The sequence below is a fragment of the Canis aureus genome, chromosome 6, assembly GCF_053574225.1.
Source record: "Canis aureus isolate CA01 chromosome 6, VMU_Caureus_v.1.0, whole genome shotgun sequence".
Taxonomy (NCBI): domain Eukaryota; kingdom Metazoa; phylum Chordata; class Mammalia; order Carnivora; family Canidae; genus Canis; species Canis aureus.
The window spans coordinates 26,887,761-26,900,544 of record NC_135616.1 but is presented as its reverse complement, the minus strand read 5'-3'; the positions used below and the strand labels follow the sequence as shown (position 1 = coordinate 26,900,544).

The 12,784-nt window shown below is 36.2% G+C and overlaps 1 protein-coding gene across 2 annotated transcripts in view; it reads left to right on the top strand.

Annotated features, from left to right (window-relative positions):
- The window catches only part of RPRD1A (regulation of nuclear pre-mRNA domain containing 1A), an 81,673-nt gene extending 75,138 nt beyond the window's left edge, over window positions 1-6,535 (top strand). For both annotated transcript variants that reach the window (XM_077900497.1, XM_077900495.1), the window contains one exon: window positions 3,028-6,535. In XM_077900497.1, coding sequence (XP_077756623.1) covers window positions 3,028-3,170 — 143 coding nt within the window. In that variant the 3' untranslated portion in view covers window positions 3,171-6,535. The remainder of the gene's footprint in view (window positions 1-3,027) is intronic.
- The last annotated feature ends 6,249 nt before the right edge of the window (window positions 6,536-12,784 follow it).

The window sequence follows — 12,784 nt, the reverse complement described above, 5'->3', positions numbered from 1 at the left end:
GGATTGAATGAGTTAATATTTTTATTCTTTTATTTTTTTAAAGATTTTATTTATTCATGAGAGACACACAGAGACAGACAGACAGACAGACAGAGGCAGAGACACAGGCAGAGGGAGAAGCAGGCTCTATTCAGGGAGCCTGACATGGGACTCAATTCGGGGTCTCCAGGATCAGGCCCTGGGCTCAAGATGGCGCTAAACCACTGAGCCACCCGGGCTGCCCCATGAGTTCATATTTTAATGCCTGGCATATCATGGACATTGAGTAAATGGCAGCTTTTGTTTATATACACCAATTAGCTGAAAGCTTGTAGTTGCCAATATCATTTGAATTAAATCTTAATTGAAGAACAACCTACTGGATGCTAGAAACTGGAAATTAGGGTGAGCAGTAATGACCGCTAAAGGGACATGACATTTCTCAAAACATATTTTCTAAAAAAAAAAAAAAAAAAAAAGACAAAAAACCCCCACATATTTTCTAGCAGAGAATAATTGCTTTTGAGTATGTTTGAACAACATCTGAATATATCATGCTGGCCCCAGACTGCTTTATGTATTTATTCAAAAATGATTTATCTAAGAACAGTGGGACAGATGGAGAGAAGTTGTCTGCCCCATACCAGTGTGTTTTGAGGAAGAAACTGCTAAATGTGGACATGTGTAATGAGATCTTACTGAGAGGTATGCATCTAGAATGTGAAATATTCTGGTGCTAATCTTTTGTATGCCGCTCTGAGCTACTATGCTGAAACTTAATTGGTGTTCCAGTGTGTATCACTTGTGAAGGGGATAAGGGAAGAGGAAAATTCATACCTTGAAATTCTAGATTTCTATTAAATTCTTATACTCCATCTTGATCTTCATGATAAATTAGAAATGCAGGGACATGTAGATACGGCAAGAATTGACACCTACCTCTTATGTGCCCAAAGCTATCCTTGAACTTTTCCAGCCTTCAGCCTTGCCTGCTTTGCCTGCTACTCTGCCCAGTTCCCTGTACTTCAGAATGCTCCTGTTCCCCATTCCCTTAGAGCAGTTGAGGTTTAGTAATTGTTATAAATCCCTTTCCCCTTGTGTGGTTATTCTTTAAGGGAGAAGGCTCAGTCATACAAAGAAACCTTACTAGTTGATTTCATTTAGGCAGAAAAACTAAAGAAGTGGCTTACAACTTTATGTATTAGCATCCTTTTGGGAACTTTACAAAATCCATGAACTTTGGACCCACTTCCAGAGATTATTCTCATTTAATTAATAGGTAGTAGGACTGAAGTTCTCTTGAAAAATCTGTTCCTTCAAAAATTCCTTAGCTGACTCTGTACAGAATTGAGAACACCAAAGAAGAAGGGCTTTTGATAGTTAGACCTTCTACCTAAAAGAAAGCTTATCAATTACCTTTTCTGTCTTATTTGTGAGACAAATGGTTAGAGGGAAGGAGAAGGTTCTAGGCTTTTCTAGAAGGAAAAATACCCATTTTCTAAATTCCCTCTTTCTAAAATAAATAAATAAATAAATAAATAAATAAATAAATAAATAAATAAATAAATAAATAAATAAATTCCCTCTTTCACATCTCCCCTCCCCTAGGTGATCGAGCATAGAGGAATCCTCTCTCCATGTTGAATTCTGGAAACCAGTTAAAAGGAGATATTCCCAGTGTAGAGAATGGGCTGTTTCCCTCTAAGCCAAATGATCTTGATTGGTTTCCAGTCTCTGAGTCTTTGGACCACTGTTAGCAGGGTTTCCTAACCTTTTTTGGGCCGTTGAAATTGTTTGGTAGTCTGGTGTTTGGACCCCTTCTCAAGTTCAGTATCTTATTTTTTTAAGATTTTATTTATTTGACAGCACAAGCAGGAGGAGCGGCAGAGGGAGGGGGGGAAGCAGGCTCCCAGCTTGATTCCAGGACTCCGGGATCATGACCTGAGCCAAAGGCACCTAATGTGACTGAGCCCCTAGGTGCCCTTCAAGTTCAGTATTTTTTTTTTTAATTTTTTTTCAAGTTCAGTATTTTAATGTAGAAAGTAAAATGCATGGCATTACAAAGAAAACAAATTATATTAAAATACAGTTGTTGACATAATCAAATTTGTACAATAATATATGAATCTTTATTGACACATTAAATAACATTTAGTGGTTGGTCTAATAACTACTGTAATTTCAAAGTTGTAACAAATGTAAACAGTATTTCAAGATAGCTTTAAAAACTTGTAATATTATAGCAACTTGTTTCTATTGGAGACAAACTCACAGGTACTAATAATACTCCTGTGATGTGTTGCCACCATTCACAATTGAAAACAAGGCTAGGTGGCTCAGTGGTTTGGTGCCTGCCTTTGGCCCAGGGCGCAATCCTGGAGTCCCAGGATCGAGTCCTGCATCGGGCTCCCTGTGTGGGGCCTGCTTCTCCCTCTGCCTGTGTCTCTGCCTCTCTCTGTGTCTTTCATGAATAAATAAATAAAAATCTTTAAAAAAAAAAAAAAAAAGGCTAAATTTGAGTTTAGGTTTGTGAAAACAAATACATAATTTTTCTTATCTAAGCTCAAGGACACTTGGAAATCTTACATGTTGAGGTTGGAATATTAATATGTTAGTCTTCTTTTCACAGATGTGTAACAACAACTGTTTAAAATTGTGGCTTCTTGGGCACCTGGCTGGCTCAGTCAAGCTAAGCATCTGACTCTTGATTTCCCCTCATGTCACCATCTCAGGGTTGTGAGATTGAGCCCCAAGTCAGTATGGAGCCTGCTTAAAATTTTTACACTCCCCCCCCCCCAACTTGTGCTCACATTCTCTGTATCTCAAAAAGAAAAGAAAAGAAAAGATTGTGGTTTGTGGTTTTTTCATAATAATAGTTTATCCTAGTAGTGTATTTCCAAAGTCCCTTTTTGATCCTAAAGCTAACGTTGTAATCATCCTTTTTTATTCAGCATTAACTGAGTGTAATACCAGATTATATGCAGAGTATTAGTTAGATAGCTCTTCTCTCAACTCTCAGAATGCTAATGAAAGTGGTTTGATTTACAGGAATACAAGCGGAAGTTAGCCAGAGTTTCCCTGGTACGCAAAGAACTCAGGTCCCGGATCCAGAGCCTGCCAGACTTATCCCGATTGCCCAATGTTACTGGAAGCCACATGCACCTGCCCTTTGCAGGGGACATCTACAGTGAAGATTGATGACCAGTCTCTTTCCAGGGCCCAGGACTTTGCAAGAGATGGAGACAGGTTAGGTGGACAGTCCTGTAGCGTTATTTTTGTATATGGTTGAGAGAATGACTAAGAAAAAGAAGTGAAAAGTAATTTATAAAAATTGTTTAAAATGTTGGTTTGTTTACTATTTTATTGGTAAGTTAACATGACTTAGTTTAAACAAAGTGATCTCTGTGTATTAATAAGCCTAGAAATAGTGATTATTTTCAAAAGATCTTTTTGTAAATTTTTTTGATTCAAGGCCTTGTGAGAAATTCCATGTTTCTATTTCTTCATGTATTTTCAAATATTTTTCTTTATTTTCTTCAGTATCTAATCACTGTAAAGTATGTAATTCCTAAAGGGTGAGAATTAATCAAGAGTTGGTAGAGACTTTATTATGGTATAGTTAGGACTTGATTGTAGGAGTGACTAAATGTTCCAACTTAATCTTCACCCTTCTTCCTGACCAAAATATCAGTTCTGTGCCTCTTAAAGCTTTTGATTCCTTATTTTCTAGAGGTCAGTAATTTAACACAAAAGTAAGGCTCAGATTAAAGTTTAGGGAACTTTTCCACAATAGTACTGTCGGGGTTCCATTCCAGCTGCCAGTGTAGAATAAAAGGAGTGTTAAATAGGGACCCCCTTGATCAAATGGTTTAGAATTATTTGAGTAGGTTAATATGAAAATGCTTTGGAAATGTTGTAAAATTTGACCTTCTACCAAGAGGACAACTTTAATTCTGGAACTGATTGCTATTTTCAAATCAGTCTCCTTTTAACACAATAGATCCCTTTAACATAAAGCCATCTAGGGGATTAAAAGAAACAAAATAATGATAACTTTTACTATTTAGCCGTTTAACTTTAAAAACCATAGTATTTTTAGCTCTAAAATCTCAACACAATATTCCTTGAAGTTCAGTAAAGTAGCCTGGAACATTTTTAATGTTTCCTTAAGGTTTTTGAATGACTGTATATTTGGAAATTAAGCAGTGCTACACTACAGGGTAGATCTGGCAAATACTATATTTGTATATTTAGAATTACCAAAACAAATGTACTTTTACCTTTTATTTCTAACCCTGTGTGTTAGAGCAGTTGCATGCTCTCCTGCTTTCTTTTTAAATCACATTGTTAAGCTGTGGATTTATACTCAATAATGACTTAGGATAAACATTATTTTCACTCATTACATATTAGACATTTTTCTTTTCCTTGTAAGCAGATTCAAACTAGGTAGTCAATAAAACAAACATCTTTTAAATCCCATAAGCCAGTTAATGTCTTACTAGTCTGAATAGCTTCACTCTTTTGTTCTAAATATTAGAAATTATAGTTAAAATTAATTTATATGTGAAGGAAAAGGCAAATACTTATTTTCAGTACCCAGTAGTTCTGGAAACAGTGCTTTTAACACTTTGACCTCTCCAAAACATAGACACATTTTAGTAGTCCCCATCTATATATGGCTTATATTCCAAAGTCTTTTAGTCAACTTTTGGGACTCTGGGCACATTTTCTCACAGAAACAATAGTAATTAGTTTCCCTGTAAACACTACCACAGAAAGCTCACCTGGGAATCTAATCCACTTAACCATGAATGTACTTAACTTGTAATGTGTTTGACAAATTACTAATAGATCCTGACCAGCATTTGTAACATCACTCTAACTAAGAAAATGGTGTGCAGCAGCCAGACTCATACATTGGGGTGTCTGTCTGTCTTGTGTACCTCTGTCCCTAGGTGTAGGATATGTGAGAAGAAGATTCAGCATGGGGGTGGTGGGGTAACCAATGCACAATTATAAAAACCTAGTTATACCTGTTATAAAAGTATACCATGTAAGTTAGTTTTTCTTGTTAAAGTGAAAACAAAAACTTGTATATTAATTTATTTTCAGTGTCTTGATCTTATTTATGATCTGCTAAAGTGGTGATTTATCCATTCAAAATATATTTTTTCCATTTAAAACTAATTTATAAACTATGTACTCCTGGGAAGATTTGAATTATTAGAAGTTTGTTGAAATATTTTCACCATTTAAGACAGACTTCTTAGATACTGATTTTATTGCCAGTATCTGTTCTAAATATTTATGATAAAAATGCATTATTTTTTTAAAGAGCTTGATGCAATTTGTGATAAGTGATAGTACTCAACCTGAATCCTACCCCCAGTCCCACCCTTTGACCAAATCCTCCACAAACCTTTAGCTGTTGGTTAATTCACTAACTGTAAACACAAATGACATGGTCTGGTTTAGAAGTTATTTTTTTCAGCCTTATGATAGTTAACATGGTAAGCCTTAGCAGTGAATAGTCTTCCTTTCTAACAGGTAGACTTACATGTTCTCAAGAAATAGGGTAAGATGGGGTACTATAATACCAAATTCTAAATCATGAGCATTTTCTCCGCTGTGTATGTACATGAGGCAAATCATGCATCTTTGAGTGCAGTTTGGCCTGGCCCCTGAAGAGAAAAGCATGTCACCACACTTGCAGTAGGGGTACTGTGGTTTGAATGGATACCATCACTCTTTTCTCCACAAACAGTGCAGAGAGCTGTCTGGAGTGGCAATTTGAACAGATTCCCTGACGTTCCCTCTGCTCCTTCCGTCACTACAGTAAGTAAAAGAACCACCTGGGGGAACCCGGGAGTCTGAGAAAATCAGCTGTGCTCAATAGCCAACCTCCCTCTCTAGGAAAACCAGTCCAGATGCAGCTATTTTGGTACCTCTTCTCACATGCACTCTGAATCAGGGTTTTTCTATAAGAATTCCTTCAGAATCAGCAAAAGCTTGGATGACCTGGTTATCTTGATTTGCAGAATTAAAAGAACAAAACTAGGTTGTCAGTTGTCACTGTAGATGAGCAGATTCTCTATTAGAGTATAGTTATTGAACTGACTCTGAGAAATCTTTAGAAAGAAAAAAATTCAAAAGTACAAATTAATTGGGAAAGTTAGAATGTCCTTTCTGAATTTTCCATTCTAAAAATTTGTATTATATGAAATAACATAAAGCTACAAAACTGCTTTGTATTCTATTAAGAAATAGCTCCTAAAGATGTAGTCTTGTTTCATAGTTGTTGCACTATATCAAAGCTTTTTAAAGTGTAAACCCAGTTCTTCTCTGTATAGAAAGGGAGCATTGTGTTACTGAATTTATTTATACAGAGCATTTGTTGCCATCTGTAATTCCAGCCATTCGCACACGAGTCTGTTCTGAGGTGGCAATAGCACATGGGAAGATGAAGTTTCCCTGTTTATTTACCCCTTTTTCTTTGGCTGTATCTGATGATAATATAAGATGTTCTTAATAAAGTTTTATGTTGTTTTTGAAATGTGTACATTGTTTTTGGGAATTGGTTAATTGAATGTGGGGTGGGGAGGGGAGAGATTAATGGACTGGGAAGGAAGCAGAATACTGGAAGTATTCATTGACTTTATGGTGGAGAAAGTGTTGAAGGAGATTCCTTTTGCTTGGTCAGTGGTTCCCAAACTTGAGCGAACGTCAGAATCACCTAGAAGGCTACTAAACTACAGATTACTGGGCTCTGCTCCCGGAGCTTTAGGGTAAGGCCTGATAGTTTAGATTGTTAACAATTTGATGCTGATGCACTGAATTTAGGGACCACATTCTTGACAACCATTACTCTAGATCAACTTTCAAGTACATGACATGCTTCACAATTTGCAATTCCAGATAATAATAAAGTATGGCTTTTACAGCTCATTCCTCAGCAAGTTCCTTATGGGGAGAGAACAGGATCACCACTTCTTTTGTGACCTACTGCACTGTAATGCCAAAGTGTTTTTGAGTGAACAAATTCGTTTGGTACTTTGCACTTGTAGAGCATGGGCCCTCACCAAATCTTGAATTTAAAGCAGAATTAGGGAATACTAAAAATCTGTGGGAATCTCTAGGTCAGTGTTTGCCAAATTTCTTTGGTAAGGTTCATTTGGGACATTTTCAGAAAGGGTACATACCTATTGAATCAGAATTTTCTGTGATTCTTATTGTCTAGAAAGCTGGGGAAATGTCCTCTGACCACTGCTCCTGGTTCTTTGTTCCTGGGAGTCCTCTGGTTACTTTATCTGAATCCAGATGTATCTCATTCCCACTCCAGTTCTCCCCCTTTGCAGTAGCAGGTTTTATACAGTGGCACCTATCCAAAGATGCTGCTTCAGAAGATTTGAGATCTAGAGGTCTACATTTTAACAAGGTACTCCCATGATTTTGATGCACTTTGAGAAAGACTGTACTTTGAGAAATAGTGCCCCACACAGCAAATTCTAGTCTGTACTATACAATAATGGTAGTTCACACATATGTGGTACTTACTGTGCATCAGGAACTGTTCATATGAATATTGCTTCATATGTCCTTTGCAATAAATACTCTGGGGGGATCCCTGGTGGCCCAGCGGTTTAGCGCCTGCTTTCAGCCCAGGGCATGATCCTGAGTTCCAGGATCAAGTCCCACATCGGGCTTCCTGCATGGATCCCGCTTCTCAAACCTCTGCCTGTGTCTCTGCGCCTCTCTCTCTCTCTCTCTCTGTCTCGCAGAAATAAATAAAATCTTTTTAAAAAATAAAAATAGATACTCTGATTATTCCACTTCTACATACGAGGAAACTAAAACACAGTGTAAATTCCGTGTGACCCTGAACAGATCAAATGGCGAGGCTGGGATTCAGATCCATCTCCAAGTTCTGCCCTGAGCCTGTGCTTCTTAACCAGTACATGATGATGCTTGTTAACTGATACATTGTGTAGCAGCAGCTCCATGATTACCAAATCCGCATTTTGCATCACATGTCAAGTTGTATTGAAATTATAACATTATTCAGGTATGCAAATTAAAAACCAACATCTTAGCTAAAAGCACTACTGGAGGGGGCTTGTGAAAGGATGTTACACTCAGGTTTGTGTTTTTATTGAGGTAAAATACATGTAACAAAAAAAGAAATGTAATAAAAAATTTACCATTTTTAAGTGTACTCTGGTATTAAGTACATTGATGATTAACGTTGTGCAATCATCACCACCATGAATATTTAGACTTTTTCATCTTTCTCAACGGAAACTCTGCCCATTAAACAATAACTTCCTATTTCCCAGCCCTTTGCAACTGTTATCCTATTTTCTGTCTCTTTGAATTTGACTTCTCTAGGTACCTCATATAAGTGGGATTAAAGATATTTGTCCTTTTGTGACTGAATTATTTCACTTAGCATAGTGTCTTCTAGGTTCATCACATTGTAGAGTGTGTCCTTTTTAAGACCGAATAGTATTCCATTGTATGGATGTGCCACATTTTGTTTATTCATTTGTTGATGGATGCTTGGATTGCTTCCACATTTTGACTTTTGTGAATAATACTGCTATGAATATGGGTGTACAATATCTGTGCAAGTTCCTGCTTCGATTTCCATTTGTTTCTTTCAAAGCAGTAATTTATATTCACATCAACAGAGTCAGAATGAAGCATTGATAAGTATATTCTAGACATTTAGTGTCAAATCTTTTGAAATATACAGAGATGATTCAACTACAGGTCTTCTCAAAGAGTTTACAGTCTAGTGGGAATGAAATATAGTAACAACTTTTAGAAATGGCCAAAGCTTACTTTCATTTTAATTCTAACATATTTCTTCTAAATTAGTGGTTCCATAGGACAGCAGGATTAGCCTTAGCTGAGAATTTATTAGCAGTACAAATTCTTGGACTCCAGATCTATTGAATCAGAAAAATTTGAGAGTGGGAACCAGCAATAATATATTTTTAACAAGCCCTCTAAATAATTCTGAAGCACACTTAAGTTCCAGGTTTGCCTTGATGCCTTGTGCATCACTTCCAGGCATCTAACACTTTACCTCATAGAGATTTCTTCTCTATATGAGAAACTATTGGAGTGAGAAGATTTGCTCCAACAAAAAGCAATTGTTAAAAAAAAAAAAAGTGTGCTTTCTTGACAAGCCAAGAAATGCTTTTCATCTGGCTTCCTTCAAGTCTTAATGAACCCCACTCTGCATCCTGGCAAATTTTTCCATATTTCCTTATTTCATTTCTCTGTCTAGCTCATGTCTTGCAATTCTTCAGAGGTTGATAGACTGAAGGGGAAACTGAAATGCAGTATGGGGGCTGGCCATCATCTACAGTATCTGAAAGACTCATTAGCCCTTGATGTATTTATACCACCACAGGTTTAGCCATTTTCATGCAGAAATCCCTGTGATTTTATTTCCAACTGTTAAATGACATCAAAAATAGAAATTGTTTTTACTGCCTTTTTGGTGAAGATAATGATAATTATCTTAATGATAATTGACTTAAAGTGGAATATGGAATGAATTTTAGAATTATACATTTCACATTTGAATTCCATGCATCATGGAAAAGCTACAAAATTGAAATTTTGAATTTAAGTGAAATTGTTATGTTGAGCCATTAGCTAATTCAGACATTCTAGAAAAATTCAGTTTGTACTTTGTTTGGTTAAGCTTATCATCTTTTTAAAGTCCTATTTCTTTGTCCAGGAAAGAAATTTCATTTTATTTATGGAAATTCAAATGAGAGATTTTAAGACGTTTTAAATCATGCATTAATACAGTAGTGTTTATTGTTTTCTTTTTCCAGCTCTTGATATTTGTTATAAAATCTTGTACTTTAAAAAAATAAATAAATAAAAAATAAAATCTTGTACTTTTATGGGATCAAGTTAATAGAGCACTACTGTTGGTAGTTGAACTCTTCTTAAGATCTCTATGTAATTCAGTTATAACTGCCCAAAGTGGGAAGTGGTGCCTTGGTTATAGACTATAGCTGGTATGGGCTTAATGGAGGGACATTAAACTACTTTCATTCTTCTTTTGGAGCTGGTGTTTGAGCTATGCAGGATCTCAGGTGAGCTCTGTGCCCAGTTCCTTTTCCTATCTAGCTGGTAGCTCTAAATATTTTAGCCTAACACAAATGTCATTATTAGGGCTTAACGTTCTCCCTGCTGGTAGCTCTAAATATTTTAGCCTAACACAAATGTCATTATTAGGGCTTAACGTTCTCCCTGTTCTCCCATTACTAATCTCCATGTCTTAGCATGGTGAAGAAAGCTCTAGCTCCTTTATCTTTGGTTTCTTGCTTTTATATCCATTGATGAACAGAACAGTTAACATTGTGAAATTTTACGTCAATAGCATAAAGCTCGCTCTTTTTCCAGGTGGGTGTAATTTTCCCCACCAGGAACCAATAAAATGCTAACTGCTAGTGATTGAGCTTATTGATTATTTTTTCTTATGACTTTTTTTGTTGTTTTAAGACTAATACCTCTTTCAAAGCATATGATTGAAAATAATACTTAAACAGAAAAGCTATCTTTTTTGTTTTTTTTTTAATTTTTATTTATTTATGATAGAGAGAGAGAGAGGCAGAGACACAGGCAGAGGGAGAAGCAGGCTCCATGCACCGGGAGCCTGACGTGGGATTCGATCCTGGGTCTCCAGGATCACGCCCTGGGCCAAAGGCAGGCGCTAAACCGCTGCGCCACCCAGGGATCCCAAAAGCTATCTTTTTTTTTTTTTTTAAAGCTATCTTTTTTAATGTAAGTGTTTTCAGTGTGAATTTTTAAAAGCTCTATATTATTTAAATTAATCTAAAAATCCTTGTAGTTATACAGTGAAACAACTGCTAATTAAAATAACCTATGGCATGGTGCTTGAGTGGTTCAGTCCATTAAGCATCTGACTCTTCAGATCATTATCTCAAGGTTGTGGGATCAAGCCCTGTGTCAGTCTCTAGCCTCAGCACAGGGTCTGCTTCAGACTCTCTCTCCCTCTCCCTCTGCTCCTTCCCCTGCCCATGCACATGTGCACCCTCTCTCTCAAATAAATAAAATATTTAAAATAATCCAGGGCAATAAATATGAAAATTTATTTTCAGATGTTACTTAGTAATATATGAAATAAAACATTCATTAGAGGGGCACTTGGGTGGCTCAGTTAAGTGTCTACCTTTGGCTCTAGTCATGATCCCAGGATCCTGGGATCGAGTCCCAGATTGCACTCCCTGATCAGCAAGGAGTCTCCTTCTCCCTTTCTCTGTCTATACTCTTATGCTCGCTCTTTCAAATAAATAAAATATTTTAAAAATATATATTCACTAAATATATTTTTGGCAGCTTAATAATTACCTTTGAATAATGAGGTTAGATAAAATGAGGGGATTTACTAAGTGCTTGCTTTCTGTCTTTTTTTACAAATTATGAATAGTTACTTATAAAAAGCACCAGTAATAAGCATCATTTGGTTAAGATATTCTTGTTTCATGTTCACTTTTGGACTTTGATTTGGTTTCTATTTTTGTTACATTAGTCAGGCACTTTAAAACTTCTTTACTGTATTAGAAATCTCATTTGTTATTAAAATACAGTGTTAAGGATGTATAGAGTTGATTCATTGTGTGCTACTTAATGAAATGGTAATTTGTATTTTATGTTCTCTAAGAATGCTTCTGCACAGCATACTTTGGTTTTCTAAAGGATAAAACTGGGACGCCTGGGTGGCTCAGTGGTTGAGCATCTGCCTTTGGCTCAGGGCATGATCCTGGAGTCCTGGGATCGAGTCCCACATCAGGCTCCCTGCATGGAGCCTGCTTCTCCTCTCTCTGCCTGTGTCTCTGCCTTTCTCTCTGTGTCTCTCATGCATAAATAAATAAAATCTTTTAAAAAAATAAAGAATAAAACTGAAACCTGATTTCAGCAATTGTTCGCAGAGGTTATATCAGATTAAAAAAATAGTCTTACTCTCTAGAAAGATATACCATCTAAGAGCCAACAAAATTTAGTTATAAACTCAAAATTGTATCATCAGGTTCTTACAGTCCTTGAAGATAGTTTATCAGAGTACTCGACAAGTTTTCTTTCTTCTGAATTCATGCCACATTTTTTTCAGAGCAGGGATTGCAAGTATAGATCATACATGCCCTTTTCACCATCAGTTTCTCCGTCTCTTGTTTATGGCATATGTCTCTAGTTCTGTGAAGCTTTATCAAAATCAGAGCTTCATGCAGCCATCACTGGTTCACTGGGATTAGAACAGGAATTGAAATACATTTCTTTGCTATTTCTCTTGGAGAAAAGTTCAGTGCTTTTCAGTTTCAAGAATGGTGCCACCTGAACTGTAGTAACCAGTAAGAAGAATAAGTTCTCAGAGTTTATAGTTTCCCTAGAATACCCAGTCCAGAACTCTTCCTCAGCTTTTCAAGTTTTTATGTGCCTATGTACTTAGGCACATAAAATTAATTAATTTTAATTAATATGTCATAATTAATTAATTAATATGTCTAAATAATTACTCCTTTTCCACTTAATAAAGCATATGTAGTTTCTGTGGTTTCTGAATGAATGTGTTCAGTGTCTAATATGTAGCAAATACTATACCAGAAGCTGAGAGAATTAAAACGTAAGAAAGATACAGCTTTGCCCTATAAAACTCAGAGTCTAATGTGGGAGAGACACTGACTATAAGTTCTACAAATGGTGTGAAAAAGTGCTTTAGAATAGATAATTCACATTTGAACTCATTTCTGCAGGTCAA